Consider the following 21,985-nt stretch of genomic DNA (forward strand, 5'->3'; position numbering starts at 1 on the left):
AAAAAACAATTAGATGCAGCGATGCAGGTACAAATTCTAATGACACACAGACAAGTACTTTATTCACTTTTAAAAAATACATATCAATGATTTTGTGGAACAAGAAATTTCAAAGTAGATGGAATTATGTTAATGAAGACATTAGTTACTATGCATAGCATACGATATTTAACTTGTTTTCTTGAGTTAAAACATAATTTGTTCTATTTCATGTGTGGTATTTATACTAGATGCATTGAGCTAAATATTATTTATATTTTTGTAAAATATTTTATCACAATATTTCAAACCAGTTCACACTTTGTTTTTTTTTAATGAAGGAGGCTGGATGTAGTAACATTGGTTGCTTTCTTTCAATGCATTGATGTGTGTTTTTTACAACTAAACATAGGGATTAAGGCCATTCTTCATGTCATATGTTCAGAGTTAATAAAAATATCCTGGTATATACTATAGATGGTGTATTATGAAATTGAAAATAAGTGAAAAAAAATTGTTTCTATAAATAGAAAGTAACTACACATACACTGCACAGCAGTTTAAGCGTTTAAGACGTTAGTAATACGGGCGTTTGAGAAAGCAAAGAAGACGATTTTCAAATATGTGGATATACAGTTTAAATATTTGAAACATCATATGTCGTCAAAATTTGCTGATAAAAATTATTAATTTAACTACTGATTGTTATATTAGTTAAAGAACCATTCACTGTTGACAAAGGATGTACAAATTAGCTAAAAAAAGAGACAAATAAATACAATCACTAGTTAAAATATCATATTTAAAGTGGTTTAGGAAAACATTTCACGGTGACCGGTTTTTTTTGTCGGTCGGTGTATATTCCGCCCATATTCTCACACAAATTGAAGCATTATGCGTGTATTATGTCGCGGTTTTACTCTTGTGTTTAACATTTATCTCAATAGATCTCTTTAGTGGTGTTACAGAAAAGAATGCATCCCAATGGGTCAGCGTCCCGAAGCTGTCAATGGAGGATGGGGCGATTGGGGTACCTTCTCAGAATGTTCCAGGAGCTGCGGTGGCGGTGTACAAATTGCCACTAGAGAATGTGACAATCCCGTACCTCAACACAGAGGTCGCTATTGTACAGGAGAACGAAAAAAAGTCAAAATCTGTAACTTGGACGTGAGTAACTTTCATCATGTTGCAATCGATCTTGTGAACGATATCAGTTGAAAATCTAGCCTTGTCCTACGGGCTCTCCATCCTTTAGAGAAGTACAATGTAAAGAACATAATGAGAAACCATTCAATGGAAAAGTATACCAGTGGAAGTCACACTTTAAGGAAGGTATGTATTTTACATTATTTTTGTTTTTCTTTGGGGTCAAAAATAATTCTGAAGAGATTCCGAGCAATGAAGTTCTCTGTCGGACGTGTTTTACCCGTTACGAAAATATTTTCGGGTTAAAAGTGGAATAAACATAGAAATGAAATGCTTGTCTTGAATGTAACCATGAAGCTTTAAGTGCAATAAGGGATGCGACTTGTATGGAATTGTCCCTCTGGTAAACTAATTGTTTTATTTTGAAAGAACATGGTATTGTTTTTATTTTATATTTATGGCTGTGGTTATAACTTATGAAATAGATTGCGGCTTATAAACAAATTATATCCGTCTCAAATGGTTTCCAAGACTTTCACCCTTACAATTGTTTTCTCTAAGACATTTTAATTAGCATAATTAACTTTCAACATACCTTGATTGTCAACTAAATTTTCATTTTTGTGTCTAATTTTTGTGAATATAGCTATTTATGGCGAAAGTTCAAAATAGTTAAGTAATTGTGAAGAATGTTTGTATAGAATGCAATAAACACAAGATGAAATTCTCGCCGAAATCGTCGAGTCCATTTTATGTTAGGCACGTGAAGCAATCCCTCACAATATTAATAACCAGGTACACCAAAACGCATGTTAATTTAGGGCCCGAACCCCTATAATCCAAGTATTAGGAAGGAAGACATATTTCGGATAACATCGCCATTATTTCGCTCTTGATTTTACGGTTTTCGATCACACAAAGCGTGTGCTGAAATTATAAAATAAAACCAACGCATCAACGAAAACAATAAATCGACGCTAAAGCCGATATGTGTGACGTTCTGTAACGATCTGAGCTTTTTATTTTTCAGGACTGCGTGTCGAGGTTTACACAAAGCTTCAGCGCTGTTCTTTAATGCAACTGTTAAGCAAAACGGCGTCGTTGTTGAATTTAAATTCGGTCGTAGGCATGCACTTAATCCTGCATTAAAAGCGACTTTTCTACAGCCGACACTTTAAAGGTACGACTGTGATAACACAAAGTGTAATTTAAGAAAGGCCGTGAGCTGCCCGCTACGAAAACATAATATTCAATGCAGTTAGCTGGAAATTATTGCTCATAAAGCAAAAGCTTTTAAGTCTGTTGTTAAAGACTTGCCACAACTCATTATAATAAACCTTCTAGGAAAAAGAAGCTGATGTTGCATGCAAATTCTTCTTTTTAATGACGTTACGTGTAAGGAGGAAAGCAAATTGTGGAACTGTATACTTTCGTGTGATGTAATTACTTGTTTTATAAGAGTAATAAATAAACTATAATTGCGTACAATCTGCGGTGTGCACTTGTAGCTTTGAGGAAATCTATAAATTTGTGTTTCTTACCCACAAGCGCTTCGCTGTTACAAGGAAACTGTTTAAAACAGAAACATAAACTTTTGCGCGACTAATCTGATTTATTTTACATCTTCCAGATAGGAACTGTTCGTAAAACGGATGCTAAACGGCAAAAGTAAATAAAGCTTGGAATCCTCGAAAACGTAGCAGAGTAACAATAAAGTTGTGACATTTTTCTAAACTTGGTCGATATTTGGCGCACTATTACTAAGTCTCGCAAAATATTCTTTTTCCTTGAGTACCACATCGCAACTTGCATTGCATAAACAGTTAAAAATAAGTAGTTTCCCCTACATAATTTCTTTTATATGCATTCATTTTAGGAACTCATGTCTGAAGAGAATTTAAACGTTTCTGTCGTCCTACTTGTCTTATTTCTAAAAATATAGAATTTTAAACTTTCCTGCACGAGTTCATGCGATCAAATGTAACATACTATAAGTAAAAGAAGTCAGATATATGTATTGAATGTCCCAATTCAACTCATCCAGAATGCAGATATCTAAATTATTCCGAAGAAAGAATACTGAACTTTTGAATGATTAACACACCAAACCTTAAAATGAATATATTTAGTTGGATTCATGTATCTTTTGACACACGTGACCGAAGTGTCATACAAGCTCAGACAGCACCTACCATAAGAATCTTTGTTTTAAGGATTACAAAAACGAAAAGCCAGACAAATAGTATGTCTACCGAAATTAGGCCAAATTACGCTCTACGTCAGTTATTCTCTTCCACAAAGTTCCTTGAATTAGAAAAAGATAAAATACGTAATAAATGCGTCCACATAGTGCGACAGGCACTGATGTAGTCAATCTAGTGACTGTTAATAATTCATTGATTTTTCATCAAACGTCACTGTCATTTTTGGTTTTACTTAGAGTGGTTAATCGCAGTTTTTCGTAGTTCTATTCAAGTTTTCTATTCAGTTCTTCGTAAAGTTCGTTGGTTGTTAGAATTCTTGTTTCGTTGTCCTATTTTTTATGTTTTGTTATCTTAGTTCTTGTTCATGTTTGGTCTACAACATGGAGGGCAAACATTTGAGTTCCCGTGCCCAGAACATCGTGTCCAACTTTATAGAGTATTTTGCTCTTGAGAAGGAAAACGGTGGTCCTCTAATCTCATTAAATGGTACAGAACAAGTAAGTAAAAACCACTTGAAGGTTCATGGTTAATAATTTCGCTCAAATTTTTAGCGAGTTGCAGATGTTCTAAGTGTTACTCGCCGAACGGTTTCAAAGATTAAAAGAAAGACTCGGCGTGCTTCCCAGTCCAACAAAATCACGGCCCAATCGGAAAGCACCGAAACCAAAAGACCTGCCTGAACCTATACATTTGTGTCATGTTGACGTTATGAACATTGTCATCTTTTTGACTAATTACTACAAAGTAACAGTTATTAGTTCGGACGTTAGCTTTTGGTCGCGTGTGTAAAAAGATCATGGGCGCCCATAGGGGGGGGGCAGGGGGGGCCATGGCCCCCCCTGAGATTCTACGTCAATTTCCTTTTTATTTGTCAAATTTAAAATTCAGCACATTTGTAAGAGTAGGTACAAGATGCCCTACACTTTCAGTTTTATTGCCACACAAACACAGAAATGTGACAAACTTAGACCATCTGGTTTTGAAACCCTTTGTTCGGCCCAGATTTGCCTGGAAACATCATAAATCTATCGTTTTTAACCGGTACTGAATAATGGGTTGTTTCATTATTTGCTTTTTACAGTTATTACAAGAGCAAACACTTTATTGCTTATATCCATTCCGTTTTCACTTTTTATATGTGGTGAAGTGACGTTTAAAGACGAACAGTTGTTGAACCGGCGTTTTATTGGCTATAATTATTATTATTTCTTTATTTCAAAATTCGAGAGTAAGTACTCTTGATTAAATTAAATTAAATGTCTGTTTAAATTTTAAATTTAATATTTTATTTAGAAACAGAGAAATATAGATATTCGAAATTTCTTCAAGAGAAAAATTACAAATACTGATGATACTTCAGCTAATAAGAACTATAAAATAAGTGACAAGGCTGATCATGGTAGCGGTAATAACGTAACAATGTGCACTATATAGTGGTGTTATTTATTACTACTGATGGCGGTTTTTCGGAGTAGCCATCGACGTCGAGTGGAAATTTTGGTTGCTCCAGAACTGTTTCACCAGTGGGGGTACGAACCACAACACAGATAGCATAGAAAATTATTTTAAAATAGGCACTTTTATTCCATACCTGGATCATTTAATTCTTTCCCTAACAACACGATTTTCCGAAACAAAACTGTCACTATACTCATTATTTTCTTTACATCGAAAGAATATACATAACTTAAAACCAAGTTGCTTTAAAGGGTTGGGCGAATTTTACTCCACTGACAATTTAACAGACGAAATCCAAAATTGGCAGGATTTTGTAAAAATAAAAAACCTTGACAGTTGTATTTTTATGGAAGATTTGCTAAAAGAGCATGTTAGTTTTTTCCAAGTATCAAAAAATTTTTGATTAATTTAATATTTTTATAACTTTTTAATTTTAATATTTTACACTGTTTTGTTAATAATAAGAATAATGTTTTTATAGGGTTATTTGCGAGTGGATTTGATTAATGCAGTTGATGATTAAAATATATATTTGTAACAGTAAAGATTTGTATCATTATATTATTTGTATATACAAGAATAGAGTAGATTACAAAAATTTCAGGGTGGCCCCCCCTGAGAATGGTTTCTATGGGCGCCCATGAAAAAGATACATGAATCCAACTATAGGTATGTGATAAGCGTTACATCACATTTGGTTTTTTCGACAATAACATGAAACCTTTGTTTTCAAACTTACTGGATTGTATTTTATAACTAGGCTAAATACATTTTTTTATTTTTTCAATGATGTATAACTGGTTTGAATTAATATTTAAAAAATTTATAGCGGCGTGTCAGTTTACCTATTTCACCCTATTCTCCATTAACTGAAAAGGTATGTCTGAAATTTGAAATAGTAAATCAACACAAAAATCGTAAAATAATAATAATCAATGCATATCATTACTTGGTCTTAGTACCCGTAATGATAGAAGTCTTGCCTGAATGCCGGTCATTTCCGGGTCAGTGGTGGGTCTTAATAATAATGTTTTAGTGTTAATTCACCTTTAATTTTGCGAAAAGAGCACCATCTTCTCTTTCCAAATAGGTAAAGTGTAGTTGGTTTTTTAGATGAGTTAAATACAATACTTTTATTCCTTCAGTGATACAACACTTGAGACTAATTTATTTAATAAAATGCTTTCACAATTTTACAGCACTCCATTTTATCTGCACCATTGTAATAATTCATTTTCTACGTATGCATGGAGTGCAAGTTTTTAAAACAGAGCATTTTTGCGTTGATATAACATGCCTTAAAACGTTTCAAGGAAACTTAAAAATTAAGAAGATGGACGCAGTCGGTTAACATTTTTATAATATTATCATGTACTTTTTGCAATTATTGCTTGTGAAGCTGCCAATAAATAGTGTAAAGTAAGTAATGGAAGATCAAATGTTTTCCAGAGAAATAGAATGAACAGTTTCAGGAAAAAAGTCACAAGCAAGCAACATATTATATACAGGGTGTCTCAGAAATAAGTACATTAATTTTAACCAGTGATAGAACTTGTGAAACGGAACAACTTTTTTATATAGCATTTTTTCGAAAACTCAAGTCGAATTTAGAATTTTCCCACCCATATATTCACGAGCCGTCTATGTTCACCTTAAATAATAACTTAAATAATAACAACACTACAACAATAAAGAAGGTACCCTAGCAACTGTTTTGACACAGGCAATCATTTTTATGTCAAGAGTATGTTATTAAACGTCGTCTCTTTAAAGTTTGTTTGGCACAGATTTCTAATTTATGGGCGAAATGTGTTGAAATAGTTTTTTCAAATCTTGAATACACCGATGTCGTTCTAACCTACGGTGAGTCTCGGGGAAACGGCGCTCGCGCCCAAAGAATTTTTTCAGAAAGCCTCCAAAATCGTCGTCTGCCAAATGTGCGCACTTTTAAGAACGTTGCAACATCTTCGAGAGTACGGATCTTTTAAACTTGCAGCTCAGGATCGGGGTTACGTAGGCATGAAATCTTGTGTATCTACTGAAAAAGGAATGCCCATTCTGGCAACTGATAAGGTTACGTATCGGAAAACGCAACCCCTAATTCTCAAGGGTTACAATGTACTTATATACACTAACAGGTCTGTCATGTAACGATGACTATTTGTTCTGTAGAAAAATATTGCCAGAACATTTCCACTCTGCTAAATCTTTAAATGGATAACAAAAAGTTGATTATTATCGGGTATCTGGAAAATGGCGCATTAACTCTTCAATATGTTACGTAGGGGGTTTCGGGAATTCCAAAAAAATAATTAAAAAAAATCCTTTATGATATTGTTTACGAAAAAACGTAGGTAATTTTATAAAAGTAAAATTGGCAATACTACACATACTTAAGGCGTGAATATTTACTTCGGCTTACTTTCTGATTTCTTAGGAACGTTGGTGACTGAAATCAGTCTTTTATTTTTTTAGAACACTAAAATAAGGATAACAACCAGTAGTCATTAATCGTTGTGCATTATTATTAATAAAACAAGGTGTTATTTTTCATTAATAAATAAACGAACGAAAAACTTAAATTATAAACAAAAACAAAACCAACAAAAGAAAATCCCATGAAAGCATAACCAAAATTTTGAATGGAGATTGTAACCTCCGGGAAGTAAGGGTTGTACCCTGTTTTAATGATACAGATGAAGCCTCTTACTTCTGTAATTTTAATTATTGTGGTTCGATACACTCCCAACTTTGCCAATATCCCGATCATTTCTTGTCCGATCATCAACCACAAGATGCAAGACATCCTCCTTTAACTGTGGAGTACGTGTGGTCCTAAAACGACCTCGATTATGGAATTATATTCCAATAGGAAGCAAGCTGCATGTTTCCTTCAATCTTGCGTCCAGTTTCCTACTTACATTTACTGTGGAATACCTTCTTACCCGATAACACTCAGTATAAACTCGTGCAGCAGCAGTGCCATTCAACTTCGCATCCATCAAAAACCAGGTACATATAAACATACGGGTATTCATTAACTGCCCATTCACAATGGACATAAGACATAAGAACGAGCGCATAACATAATTTACGTTTTTGGTTTGTGTCTGGCTTATGCTTATCTACGTTCACAGTGGACAGATTGAACTCTGTAAGAATTGTTAAACTGCGCAAATGCAGAACGGAATAACTCCTGGCTAAACATAGAAACGGCTAACCTCAAACTGAGTCAATCAAAATATCTAACCTACAATTTCATACGATATTCGAACTTGACAACTCGCAGTACAGAACAGACTCGCAGTGTGAAGCTTTGATTATAATTTATATAATATAATCAAAGGTGTGAAGTGCCAAGTGCCAAATGTCAAAGGGAATTCAATAGCAGCATTCAAAAGTCCCTAGATTTTAACATAATTTTGACATAATTCGTGCACAAAGTTGAACTTGTTTCAACTTTGTGTACGCACACAAGGATTATATAAAACGTTCATAAGCATAAGAATTACGTTCGTCCACTGTGAACAGGGGTACACGTTTTCCATCGTTTCAACTTTATGTATTTATGTAAGCTTTATGTACTTGTTATGCCTTATGTCCATTGTGAATGGGCAGTAACTGCGAACATTTTAACATAGGTTTTTGAAAACTTTGACAAATTATTACAAAAACAACACAACCATATCTTTGTACATTCTAACTGAAATGGTAATCATAACTCCATTAAATGTGATAAGGATTTTTTTACTATTTTCGCCAAACTCACCAGTTGTTTGCTAAGAACGTACGGACAGTTAATCAGCCATTTCTTCAGTTCATTGATCTGATGAATAGGGGAAGGGGGCCTAAAGCGGGCGTAGAGCCTAAATCGGGCACTCTCTTTAGTTTTGGCGTTTCAAAAGATGGTGCGCCCTAACCGCGCGGACATAGTGCATCCCCCCCCGCATACTTCACATCAGTCGCCCGGTCCTCCTGAGAGTACCCAATTATGTGCTGTAATAAATAAATAATTTTCACATGATTTTGAAAAATATTGCAAAGTGTGTCACATCTGTTTTTTCTATGTTTGTGATTTTTAAGCTAAGAATGAAATTCGTTAATCAATTTGTGTTTATTCGGCTAATATAAGGTAGCAGTTAACTGTCACTTGTCGCATCAGTTTGAGTTTAGATGTTGTTTGCAATTTTAATTGTCGAAATGGGCAAAGCGGGCAGGGCAAAGCGGGCACTTGTCCGGTTTGTCCTTCTAGTGTATTTACTAAATATCTATAGTTGTTTCGAAAAGAAGAACAAAGGCAATGTGGAGTCTGTGAAACAAATTATAAAAGAAGAACTTGCTGAAGATAAAACGAAGTCTAAGAAGTGAAAAAACCAAAAAGAAAAATACGAGATATATCGCTTTAAAAAAATTATATTTCGAATTACCAAACGTCAATCCAGGGGACCTTCATATTTATATTCATATCTAGTCTACAGTTTTTACAAAAAAAAAAATTATAAAGTTGAGCAACTTTTACATCACACTTTAATCGGCACATTGATGCATTTTTTGACGAAGTGCTGAAGAGGTTTGCATTTTGAGATAGAAGGTCCTCTGGGGAAAAGTGTCAGCTTTCTTTTGATACCATTTATAATCCTAAAAAAATCCATGACTGAGGTAAATAACTCTCGAAAAGTCAAAATCTATTAAAATGAGCTTACTTAACTTCTGGTTTGGTTGCAGACTTCAGTATTTCTAAAATGCAATTCCGGAAACCCCGACAATGTTTTCAATGTATTTAGTATAGAGCGAAACCGAGCCAGACGCCAACCTTAACCATTGCCTGGTTTGCCCTAGCTGAATGCCCGCTTTAGGCCTCCCCGTAGGGCAAAGCGGGCAGTTGTAAAGATTTAGTTATCTGCTTCTAACTTATTTTTTAATAAACTTTCTTCAATTTTAGTTATGCATCATTGAAAAGGGTTAAATCAAGCATTATAATATAAAAATTTAAAGGATCTAGATTATCCATAAACTACTTTTTTAAATATTTTTCCTTATGGTGCCCGCTTTGGGCCCTCTTCCCCTAAATATAAATGCCTGCACAAGTTTCAAGATTTCATTTGCCAATTTTCATGAGTACCAACCTACTGAAATATACATATAAAGTAAATTGGTCGCTAGCTCTTAGACTATTTCTCCACCCTGAAGTGGCCAATTACATTATTAAGATCATTCAACAGACTAATGCCAGCAACAATTTAGCAATGTCAAATGATTTCCCAGGCAATTTGTTACATGACGGTTTATACACTTTGCTGTTGTATTATTTTTATGGATTTTTACTTCCTGAATGTAAGCTAAGGAACTATTGTAATCAAGTCAGTTGGGCGACTGGCTGCTATCATATTTTCTCGATGGATCATATCCCTTTGAATACGAAAAAATGGGTCTCCTGTTTCGATCTGTCTGTGCGCCGTCTGTAACGATTTTTCTTAGAGAGATTATGTTTGAAACTGTTAGACCGATTTTTGTCATATTTTCTACCTATGTGTATTATGAATATCATGTAGAAAGTAAAACACCTACCAAACTGTCTAATCCTCCCCAACAATGTGATGATGTCACCTTAAAAATTCAAATTGTATCAAATTACATAGTCCTGCACGTGTAGTTTATGAATCCGTGTTGAGTTTTTACCCGAAACGTCCAAATTTTTGGAAAAAAATCAAAAGTATACAACATTTTTCAGTTTAATTTTGAAATTTCAAAACCGAATGCTTTCAAATCTTACAGATCTTTTAAAGTTATCACTTATCATAAACATGGTAAATTTTTAATCAAACTATATTTGCTTATCCCCTTCAAAAAATGTATGACGTCACCTCAAAATTTTGTCGAATAAATCCTCTTTGAATTATACGAAGTATTATCACCTTATACTTGTAATTTATCATTCGATTCATATTTTTTAAATTTGCTTATGCAGTTGGTTTAAAAAAAATAATGAATCAATTAATTTATTTCAAATCAAGAACGGCTCACTCCATTTTCTCGAAAATTGCGAATACAATACTGTTATTATTAGTCTTAACCTGCACCAATCCAAGTTGATATACCTACGTGTCCTTGCAAAAATGTTGAAGACGTCATCAGAAGATTTTGTAAAAACTCATTTGACACATACGCGTGACACGTTTTTTTACATTTACTTTAACATTACATATTTACATATGTTTATTTCAACTTATAAAGGTTCTCTTAAAAAAAAAATCAAATTTTATAGTTTTTCCGAAATGCTGCATATATTTCATTGTATTTCACCTTAACTCCGGTCCGCAGTCATCTTTGTCCATTTAGGCACAACATTAACTCCGATCCGGCAAAATCTGTTTGACTCTAATTATGCTTATTTCATAATGCGGTAACATTGTTTTAATAATTTAAACAATGTTGATATTCATGTAGTTCCATAATTTTGTAGGCTGTGCAATACTAAAAGCAGTAAGTTGTTATTATTATAGAATAATAAAAGGTTATATTTATTTGAATCAAGTTTTAGAAAGTCATCTGTACCTCTATACATAAATGCGGCTTTTATGATTTTACACAGTTTTTTAAAGTCTACTTTCTCTGATATGTATTTTCATGTATGTATCTATTTGCTTGGGTTTTCAACTTGTAACTTAAAAGGAACAACTAAAATTTTTGCAAATTTTACAATCGTTGTTCTTATTAGTTTGGACTGAGGCTAAGGTCAGGGATTAAGGTACTCCAGGCAACAGTATAACGAGAGATGACGTTGGATACGAGTTAACACTACTTAATAACATCATCATTAGATTTATCAGTAGTATCCTCATCCCCGTTGTCGTCTTTGCCGATTATGCTTTTTTTTTCTATTTGATGCTTAATTTCTTTTGAACTTTATTATCCGTACCGATTTTTTGTTCTTCAATGGGATCGATAACTGTATCAACAGTTGGTTGAGGGGTCAAAGTTATCTAATAAATGTGTGTTTATACCATGGTGATCCGGTTGTAGTTGGGTAATTGTTCATTTTCTCTGCCCCAATCAGATATATGAAAATAGTTTATTTCAGCAGCTTCTCTTCTGAGGCATTGAATTTCGTGCATCAACTGCTCAAACACAATGGCAGTTTGTGAGTGTAATAAGTTAAGAGATGGCACACAGTTAAAGTGGATCATAAAATTTATATTTATTTGTAGTGTTACATTGCCTTAAAGACCCGGTGTTTTTAAAGAATCTTCAAATTTATTGGCGGATGTGTTTAATGCTATACTTATAAGTTCTTTGAAAAAATTATTTGTTATTAGGGTTACACCATTCAAACCAGTTCTTAAAACGTTTATATAACTTTGAAATCCATTCCTTGTTGTTTCAACTCTGCAAATTCTTCTATTCCATAATTACGGTACTTAATCCTTCGGCACTACGGTTCTGTAATTTAAGATATTCCTTCGTCAGTCTGATGTACATTTGAACCTGACATGAAATAGCGATTCTTCATTTACTTGATTAGGTAAGTAGTCTTTTTCACTTCATTTTTAATGTGCAAACAACGTGCTGAATGTCAGTCTGAATAGTTTTTACAAAATTTTGAATTATCCAAATGTTCCTTAACAACAGAGATGTAAAAAGTCAATCAATTCCCAAACTGGTATGTTTGCCTGCTAAATAATCCAGCATTTTATCTGAATTTAGTTTCATTATGTCCACGCAACTTTTCGCAGTTCATAAAATTGTATACAGTCTGTAATGCATTGTTAATTATATTTATTATTAAATGATCATATAAAGGGAACATGCATAGTTTGATGTTGCACTATTAACTTAAAACAAAGAAATCTTTCTGAGAGCATACTGGGGACCATTAAAGATGATATTATTTATTAAGTATGAGATAATTATATCTGGAAGGTCTTACATATTGTGTAATATTTTATACATGAAATACATTTTAAGGTATTCTCTGCGAGCAGATAAATCTGCCAGACCAAGATAACCTAGTCATTTGAAATTGCCCTCGATTTGTTGTAAAAGCAGTACACTGCCTCAAATCTGGATCCAAATCAACTTGTTAATATGCATGATACAAATCCAAATGAGTGAAATAAATTGCATTCGACAAAGCGTCCAGTATCTCTTCAATGCATACTAACGGAAATCTGCCATGTTCGATTATTTTATTAAGCTACCTATGATTGATCAATAACAACACGCCATTTTTTATTACCCGAGGAATCAACTTTTTTCGGTACGATCAGAAGTGGGGGTGACCTTTTCAATCAATCCTTGCTTTAAAATGTTTTCAACTTACTGCGTATTTCTCTTTTTTGAGAATACAGCAACGGATAGAGCTTAATATACGTCGGCTTTTAATTTTTGTCGCTTGTCTATAGACATTTTTAACAGTGCACGGCACGTTTTCTAGTTAAAACACATTAGCATATTTCGCATAAAACTTTTCAATTCGTGTTTTCTCTTCCGATGATAATAAACCACATATGATTTCTAATTCCTTCGATCTTCTTGGTTTCACCACAGCACTCACAACAGAAACTCCTTTACAAATTTCTTCTAGCAATATCAGCATTCTTCCTAGCATTAAGTTTTAAATATTGTATTCTTTCACAGTTAGCGGGAATATCAGTAATTTTTTTGAATTTAAAATCTAAAGTTACACATATTCTTCATGTTCCTTTATTGAAATAAAACAAACAATTCTCGTAGTCGATCATATACGAGCCCTAACAACTAAATATTGGGACACAGACAATTTCTCAAAAAAATCCGGTACATATTTTTGATATCATTCAATTCGTTTGGACTAAATGCAAATTTGGCATGGGCATCTATTTTGGCACAGAGTCAGGTATTTTGCAAATTAATAAATTTTCTTAGAGCGCAAAAATTGTCACCTAAATAAAAAATGTGCCATTTTTGCTGACATTTAAATGTTGGGACACCCGAGAAAATTTGCTAAGTATACCATCGAAATACAAACGTAGTAGCTGGTAAATGGTGCCATTATTATAGGGATCGTAGCATTTCATACTAGTGTTGGTTTCACTTAGAAGAAAATAGTTAGTGGTGGGCTAGTTTTAGTAAAATTTCTGAAAATAATAATTTCGCAGTACTGCATGGGAAAATCGATAAGGAAAAGTGAAGATTTGTTCTAAATAGCTTAGTCGTCGATGGTAAACATCGTAAAATATTACGCAGACAGAGGTACCATGGGAATAAAAGGTAAAATTGCCGGTAGGCCACCACTTGTGAAGCCGCATGATCAACGACAACTGATGAAAATTTATAAAATTGGACGACGGAGTACTTCAAGAGAAATTACTACTTGCTGGAATAGCGATAACCAACTAAATGTTTCAAGACAATATTGTCACGAATGGATACACAAATCAGGCCTTGGTTTTTACGTTGTAAATCTTAAATAAAGCGATCTTTGATTGACTTTATTATTTATTTATATTATGTTAGGCTAAAGTAAAACCACAATTAAAAACTGCCCATAAGAAAAATTGGTTAATATGACCAAAATAAAAATTGGAGAAAAGTAATATATAACGCTGAGTCCAAATTTGATGTATGGGTGAGATAATAGTCGAAAAAGAGTTATTGAAATAAAAAAGGAATTTTAATATTGATTATCTTAAACAATCAGTCAAGTTTGCAAGCGGAAAAATGGTTTGGGGGTGCATGTCTATTAACGGAATTTAAAGACCAGTTAACAACGTTCATGGAAGGGAAATTACAAATTCAAACAAATGTCAAGAGCCTTTGTAAAAAAATATTAACAACTACTGAAGCAGTCTATCCTGTTGATATTTATATTTTTCAACAGGATGATGCTTCAAGTTACACACCTACAACACTTATTACAAAGAATAATAATATAAATGTTTGCCCTGACCATCGAATACCCCAGATCCTAATCTTGTATAGACGGTATGGCGTGAAATAAAAAAATATTTAGGAAATCATCCATGACAAGCGATTGCCAATCTTCAACAGGAAATTTAGCGAGTATAGCATACCGTAACAACTCCTATGTATTGCAGAAAATTAGTTGAAAGTATGATGGCAAGAATTCCTGCAGTTATTAAGGCAAAAGGAGATATGACCAGGTACTGAATTTGCTGTGTCCCAATATTTATGTGTCACAAAATGTTACGTTGTTTTAGAGTTTTATGTCACTGTTTGAGTTAGAAATCAGTTTTTGTTGTGCTGTAAACATTAACAGTTTTGCAAAACCAAGTAATTTTAAAATTTTAATTATCTAAAATAAATTACATTTTTGTTAAAAAGTTTGGTGATTTTTTTATAAAAATTTTTTGTTGTCCCAATATTTAGTTGTTAGGGCTCGTATAGCTCCATGTTTAGTTAAGAAATGTGCTCTTATTATTGCATCCGTTTCACACTCACAATCATTCGTTATAAAACTTGCGCGTCATCACTTCCTTATACGTACCCTAGTGCCAGTGCTAGCGGTTCCTACCGTATAAGTAATATACTTTAACCAGAACTCTTGTGCGAAGGCTGCCTCAGGCATCTATTGACTTTCACTAATTTTGAGTAATACCGATCGCAGTGAAATTTTCATTACGGTTCATCTTGACAAACCCTCTCCCAGCCCTCTCGACTGCGGCAAATTTACAAGCGTCTTTAGTTAAGCGCCCATAAAAATTGGTGGAAGTAAATAGACGCCCAAGGCAGACTCCGAACAAGAGTTCTGGTCAAAGACTACCTGCCATCCCGGCAGTTTTTATTTTTGTACTTGCATCTACCCATTCGTCTCTCGTCAAACTACCCCTAAAAATTGTAAACAAAGATCCACCTGTGTCTAGTAATAATTTCAATTAGCCTTAGCGATTACCCTGCTGGGTGTTACTCGGTGTACTTTTTGTGAAGGAAGTTAAGTAGTTCTTACAAGGATTTATTCTGTTTTATTTTACATCTGACACTAGGCAACTCACAACTTTCACTAACTATGGTTCATTAATAACTTTTCCTTCTTATATAAGAAGCCTATATAATCTAAAGTCCGCTAACTACAACTAATAAGTACAACGAGGTTAAACATTAGTTGTCCAATACTGTAATTGTCAACGCAGCACTTAACTTTACTTATTTTGCCAGAGAGCTGTAAGGAATTTAGCAGTGTCTTATCATTTCCACACTACTGCATTGTTTACAAGAGTGTTCTTTGCAAATATGTATACTTCGCCGCAAAATTAACGCATAATTTGTAACTTTCAAAAAATTTGGTGACCAGGGTTTTAAGTGTTTTTGAAATGAATGTTGTGTATTTTCGAGAAATATTTGGTTTGGTCACGTTAGTCGTATTAAGAGATGTGTTGAGGTGCTTTTGGGAGCATTAACAAAAACATGTTGTTTGCGAAAACAGCAAAATTCGTCCCAAAAAAAATGTTTTAGGTTCTTGTAACAAAATAGTATATTAAGTATTAAGAACGGTAAGGGGTGTTTACTGGTCGAAGACAAAAGTTTGGAGACGGAGCGAAGCGACGTCTCCAATTTGTCTGAGACCAGTAAACCCCCTTAACGTTCGTAATGCTTATACTATTTTTTGTACGATCATCAAAAGATTTGCGTCTTTTTATCAAATTCATAAATTGAAAGAATTTATATCAAACATCAACGAGGTCTTTTTTTTTAATTTAAAATTTGTTACTATGGTTTCGATTAATATAAACAACAATTTTAAAAATGAGTTTCCATTTTGACCGCTGTCGATTTAGATTTGATCTGGCTTGATTTCGAGTTAATTTTCTTTCCGCGACTATTAGTGAGTGATTTATTTGCTTAAAATATCAATCATGAGTGATTCTGAAAGCGAAAATATCAAAGTCGAAGAAGCATGGAATTTAAAATAAAAAAAATCTTGAATGCGTGATTACTTACCGTTCAGCTGAACAGTAAGTAATTTGCTTACCGTTCTCCTCTTGGTTGTTAGTCGTAGCAACCCATAAACTGAACTTACTGCTATGGAAACCTGTACGGTAAATGATCAAAAAAGCAATGGTCATACAAAAATAACTATTATCGTATTCTCTACAGTTTAATTGGCTAAACATTCGATAATTTTTCGCTATAATTTTGGAGGCTTCCACGGTCGGAATCAATACAGTAGAGTTGACATACTGAGTTACCGTGCTCTTTTGCCTTGTTCTTAACCCTGCTCCTGAAGATGCCACTTACGAAAGTGTGTGAAACGTTGAGCCCAAAAACTCAATTAACACGGTTCCAAACCGGAAAACGTTCATGTATTTTTCGCGATGTTTATGGTTCATTGAAATTGATTCTGAATAACTTTACAAAATAAACCATCAGAGAGTGTAAATCTCAGAACATAACGCGATAGCAGCGGTTACCCTTGGTGGTGAGGGACAAAGTCAAACATTTGTAGCCCCGCGCCTAGGAGTAAACCTCCACGGTTTTCCGTATACTAAACCGGCACAGAGAGACAGGAAGATAGTCGAGAACCAGAACAAGCCGTAGAAGAGCAAGAACAGCCAATCAAGACCGTTTTTTACGATTACAAGTGCTCAAAACGAAATTCGTTTCAATCACCACCTTACAAACTCAGTTTTTAGAAGAGGACCGTTTCTGACACCTGCATGTCGAAGGGGCTGACTCGATTTTGCTAGAGAACAGTTGATTGGGACATCGCCTCTTGGAGTCGTGTTTTATTGAGCGATGAATCCAGATTTTTTCTGGTGAACAATAGTATAATCGTCGAGTAAAGGTGTACAGACGCCCAAGTGAGAGACCTTGTGGAAGATCCCTGATTGTCTGGGATGTCATATCATTGGAGGCGCGTACAGAACTTGTTGTTACAACTGGATGAGCATTTAATGCATACGTTACAAGGCTATTGGAACCACATGTTGTACCTTATGCCCCATTTATAGGCGAACAATTTCTTCTTATGCACGGTAATGCTCGTCCGCATATGGCTGGAACTGTCTGCGACTACATTGAAGAGGTCAATATTACAACTATGGTAGGGCCTGCAAAGAGTTCGGACTTAAATCCGAGAGAACATGTGTGGGACTTCTCAGGAAGGCATTTAAGAGCTTCACATCTGCACCAAACACTAAAATAAGTAGGAAACAGGTTGGTAGAACTTTGGGATAATTGTGACCAAAACGAAATTTGAATAGACATTGTAAACATCTGACCAAGAGGTCCAGCCGTTATCAAGGCCAGAGGTGGCACCACCCATGACTGAATGGAAAATATGGTCGTGACTGTCGTTTTACAGATAAACAGGTATTAAGTTTTGTTCCGGAGTTAGTTTTCTTTGTTTCAATTTCAAATAAAAGTTATTTTTCGTAATTACTGCATAGGATGTTTAATTTATATCTTACTCACAATACATAGAAAAAAAATTCTTCCAAATTGTTAATCTTTGCAACTTATGCGTTAATTTTGCGGCGAAGTGTATATTAAAAACGAAATGCAGAATCCAATTATTGAAAGAATAAGCACTGCAGGCAGTTATGGAAGACTTGACACAAGTGGGCCGTTGATAAAATGCTTCATATATGTCAAACTTAGGATAGCTTATCTGTCATGAAATTCTCCTGAGCTTCTCGTGGCTTCCGCCTTTCCCGCCTTAAGACCTAAGGCATCGTTGTAGGAACAACCACCATCCTTAAGCAGTAAGTACTAGTAAAGCTTCGCCACTGCCTGCGGCTCATGGGTTTTTCCGCGTCCTGAGGAATTCCATATGCTCCAGTCTATAATACAGGGTGTTATTGAAATACATGGAAACAAAAAATCTGGTGAATATAGGGAACCTAAGAAGTCAAATGAACGTTTGTTGTTTTAGTAAAATTTTGAAAGGAAAATTTAACCCCTATCCAAACATTCATTCCTCCACTGATAAATAATGGTTTCACGAAAAAATGTGAAACCTAGTAACTGAAAACTGCCGAGGTGTAACTACTGTTGCTATTAATTTATTGCTAGCAACAAATAAACAATGACAATAATTAATGAACTGACAATTAAAACTTCAAAATCATAATTTAATCAACCATAAAATGAAACAAAACGTAACGTATGCAACTAGAGCAAGTTTTCAAAATGTCCACCACCATTTCGTATACACGCTTCCGCACGTCTAATCAATGATTGTTGCCTTGTTCATGTGGAGTTCCCCACACCACAAAAGGTGAAACTCCCACTCGGTAAGACAATCGTCTAATGCTTATACCTGGATCGTTTTCAACGACATTCAAAATTTCTTCTTCGGCATCAAGTGTCCGTTCTGTCCTTTCACGACCACGATCACTAAAACGAGGTTGAAATTTCCCATTTCCTCGTAGACGCTGAACAACGTTAGCAAATGTTTTATGATTTGGCAATCTTCGTTCGGAAAATGCTTCTTGGTCTAAAAGTCGAGCTTCCAAGGAGTTTCTTAAGGCTTGTCCATACATCAGAACCATGTCAGTCATTTCAGAATTAGAAAAATTCATTTTGTTCTTCCAAAAAATTGAAAAAACGTCAAAAAATGATGGGCTAATGAATGTATTGTCATGTTAACAAGCAACAATTTTACCTACTTTAAATTACTATAGTGATCAAATTTACCTTTAACATTTTTGGAATCAGTAGCGCACACGCAAATTTTAACAGATTTTCAATCAATTTTATCTCGAAAACTAAAGGATTTTTATTAGATCAATATTTGATGCATAAATTCTCTACGTCATGACCAATTACCTTAAAAAAAGTTTCCATCTATTTCAAAAATACCCTGTATAGGAGGTGATATTGGGTAATTTGTTAGATGCAAGCCTTTTGAAGTCTGTGAAGAAAGCGGGCAATCTGATAGAATGCTAAACCCACCAGTACACTGCAGTTTTTACGACACAAAAAGTCGAAAATATTTCTCTTGTAATTTTTAGAGTTTTGTAAGTTGAAAATCGTGGTCAAAAAGCGCGTTATGAAATTTTCACAAATAATTGAGATACCTATTAGAGGAGTAGTTTTTAAAGACACGTTTTGCAAAAATTTCATAAAAATGAAAAAATTATGATAAGCTAATTTTTAATAAAACTGCCCTTGTGTTATGTAGTGAAAGTTGTGGAAAAGTCAGGTTAAATTTCAATAGGTCTGTTAATAATGGGTATTACTTACATTTTGAAAACCTATTGCACGCCTCACAAGAGTCAAAGCGCGCCTTAACTGATGAAGATTTTAAGATTGAAGAAGGACCAACTTGGTCTAAAAGGCGACACTTGGATAATAATATGTATATGTGACAATTTAAACTGAATTACCACTACATACATCTTTTGCTCGCCCTTCTATTCTTGCATTAAAAGTTTGAAACAGTGAATAAAAAATTAACAAAGGTTAAAAATAGCATGTTCCCTGAATCAGTAAAACTTTTAAAAGCTTACTACATCTTCCTATAACAATTCTGAAAAATTAAAGGTGTTTTCCTACATGGAAAAGAATAAAAACCTTTTTAACAAATAAAGATAGACTCAGGGCCGGTTTATCAATGCGCAGTTAAGTTAAAGTAACTGGCAGTTAAAGCTTGTCTGTGAGTTAATCTGTCTATCATTACCCGCTAGCTCAAAACTGGTGGTCAAAGTGCCTGATAAATTAACTGACCGTTCAAACTGTGAGTTAAAGCGTTATCCACCAGTTAGTGGCAACATAACCTAACAAATCCAAATAAATCTGTTATGAATTTAACAATATTTTGATGAGGACTTATGTTGTGCAACAAATTGACACAGAAAAGATGAGAAAAACACTTATTATTAGCTGATTATTTTCCAGGTCTAATGTAGGTACCAAAAATTAAAAACCTATCTAATAATACCGCGAGATCGAAAAAGAAATTAATCTAAGTAGGCCATGCACAACAAGCCGTTTGTCGTAATCACGGTGGTAGGGTAATTTAATTTTTTTTATTAAATGTCAAATTGACAGTTTAAAATTAGAATTATGACGCCTACTTTTAAAACACATAAGAATGAATTAAAATCACCGTTTTCCAATTTTGTCTAAAATTTATCGCATTTCTGAAGATTCTAATAACAAAAAAGCTTTAATTTCGTTTGATAACAGTGCAAATTATTTTTGTCAACGTGACGATTAATAAAAAATTATTTTAAAATAAGACAAACGCCTTTTCGTGCATGGCCAACTTTGACTAATTTCTTTTTCGATCTCTCTGTATTTATTTATAGGTGTACCTACTTGTTTCATTTTTAATTTCCAAAACTTTTTTTCTAATGCGAAATTTTGGTTTTTCATGATTGATCACGTGAAACGCGATATACAATCGTTGAATACCGAATGCGGATCGAATCTGATGGAACTTTCAAGGTCGGGATAGTTTTGAACTGACCAATCACAACTCATTTCCAGTGGTGTGAGCGTTACCAACTTAAGAGAGTAACAGCTAAACTTCGAGCTACGCAACTGGAAGAAACATCGTGCATTGATAAACACTTCACCTCCGTTAACTGCTAGTTACCCTTATCTGACAGTTACTTAACAGACACTTTTAACTGAGCATTGATAAACCGGCCCTGAGGGCGTTAACTACTATCTCGACATTAAAAACATTATTTCAATTAATTTTCTAATTTAACCAACTGATGTTCGAAAACTTTCCAGAGTTAAAACAACCAAGAATTTACTTCGGATTCACAGTAATCGGTTTGAATACTGTAACATTAATAATAAACTTTCGAGAAACTAAATAATGCGAATCATCAAAGATAGTATACTAATAGCAATAAGACATGATAAGTAGATAATAGACTCATACAGCAGCTAATAGACTTGAAAATTCTTTAAGAATTTAAGAAATTCTTTAGTTTTTGAAGGTAATTCTATAATATGATGAGCAAATATAACATATAAATATAAATAATTTTAATTGTGTGTCCAGCTTAACTTACAATCACGAATCGCCAGTGGTTGTTAGTTGTTTAACTTTGGATTATTGCGCTCATAACAATGAAACACTATTTAATATTCTTTATTTCTAGATGAACCTTGTGTTTTGTACTGTATTAACCAAGAACGTACTTTTGCTAAATTAGAACCTAGAACCAAAGACGGAACACGATGTAAACCTGGCACAAAAAACATGTGTATTTCTGGAGTCTGCAAGGTTAGTATTTTCT

At 34.0% G+C, this 21,985-nt stretch overlaps 1 protein-coding gene across 5 annotated transcripts in view; it reads left to right on the top strand.

Annotated features, from left to right (window-relative positions):
* The window catches only part of LOC135126678 (A disintegrin and metalloproteinase with thrombospondin motifs 12-like), a 90,431-nt gene that overhangs the window by 45,358 nt on the left and 23,088 nt on the right, over positions 1 to 21,985 (top strand). For all 5 annotated transcript variants that reach the window (XM_064052741.1, XM_064052744.1, XM_064052745.1 and 2 more), the window contains 3 exons: positions 937 to 1,146; positions 1,206 to 1,311; positions 21,848 to 21,972. In XM_064052741.1, coding sequence (XP_063908811.1) covers positions 937 to 1,146; positions 1,206 to 1,311; positions 21,848 to 21,972 — 441 coding nt within the window. The remainder of the gene's footprint in view (positions 1 to 936; positions 1,147 to 1,205; positions 1,312 to 21,847; positions 21,973 to 21,985) is intronic.

Source organism: Zophobas morio, unplaced genomic scaffold, assembly GCF_036711695.1.
Source record: "Zophobas morio isolate AGI-343-1 ecotype UQ-CSIRO unplaced genomic scaffold, CSIRO_AGI_Zmor_V1 ptg000011l, whole genome shotgun sequence".
NCBI lineage: Eukaryota > Metazoa > Arthropoda > Insecta > Coleoptera > Tenebrionidae > Zophobas > Zophobas morio.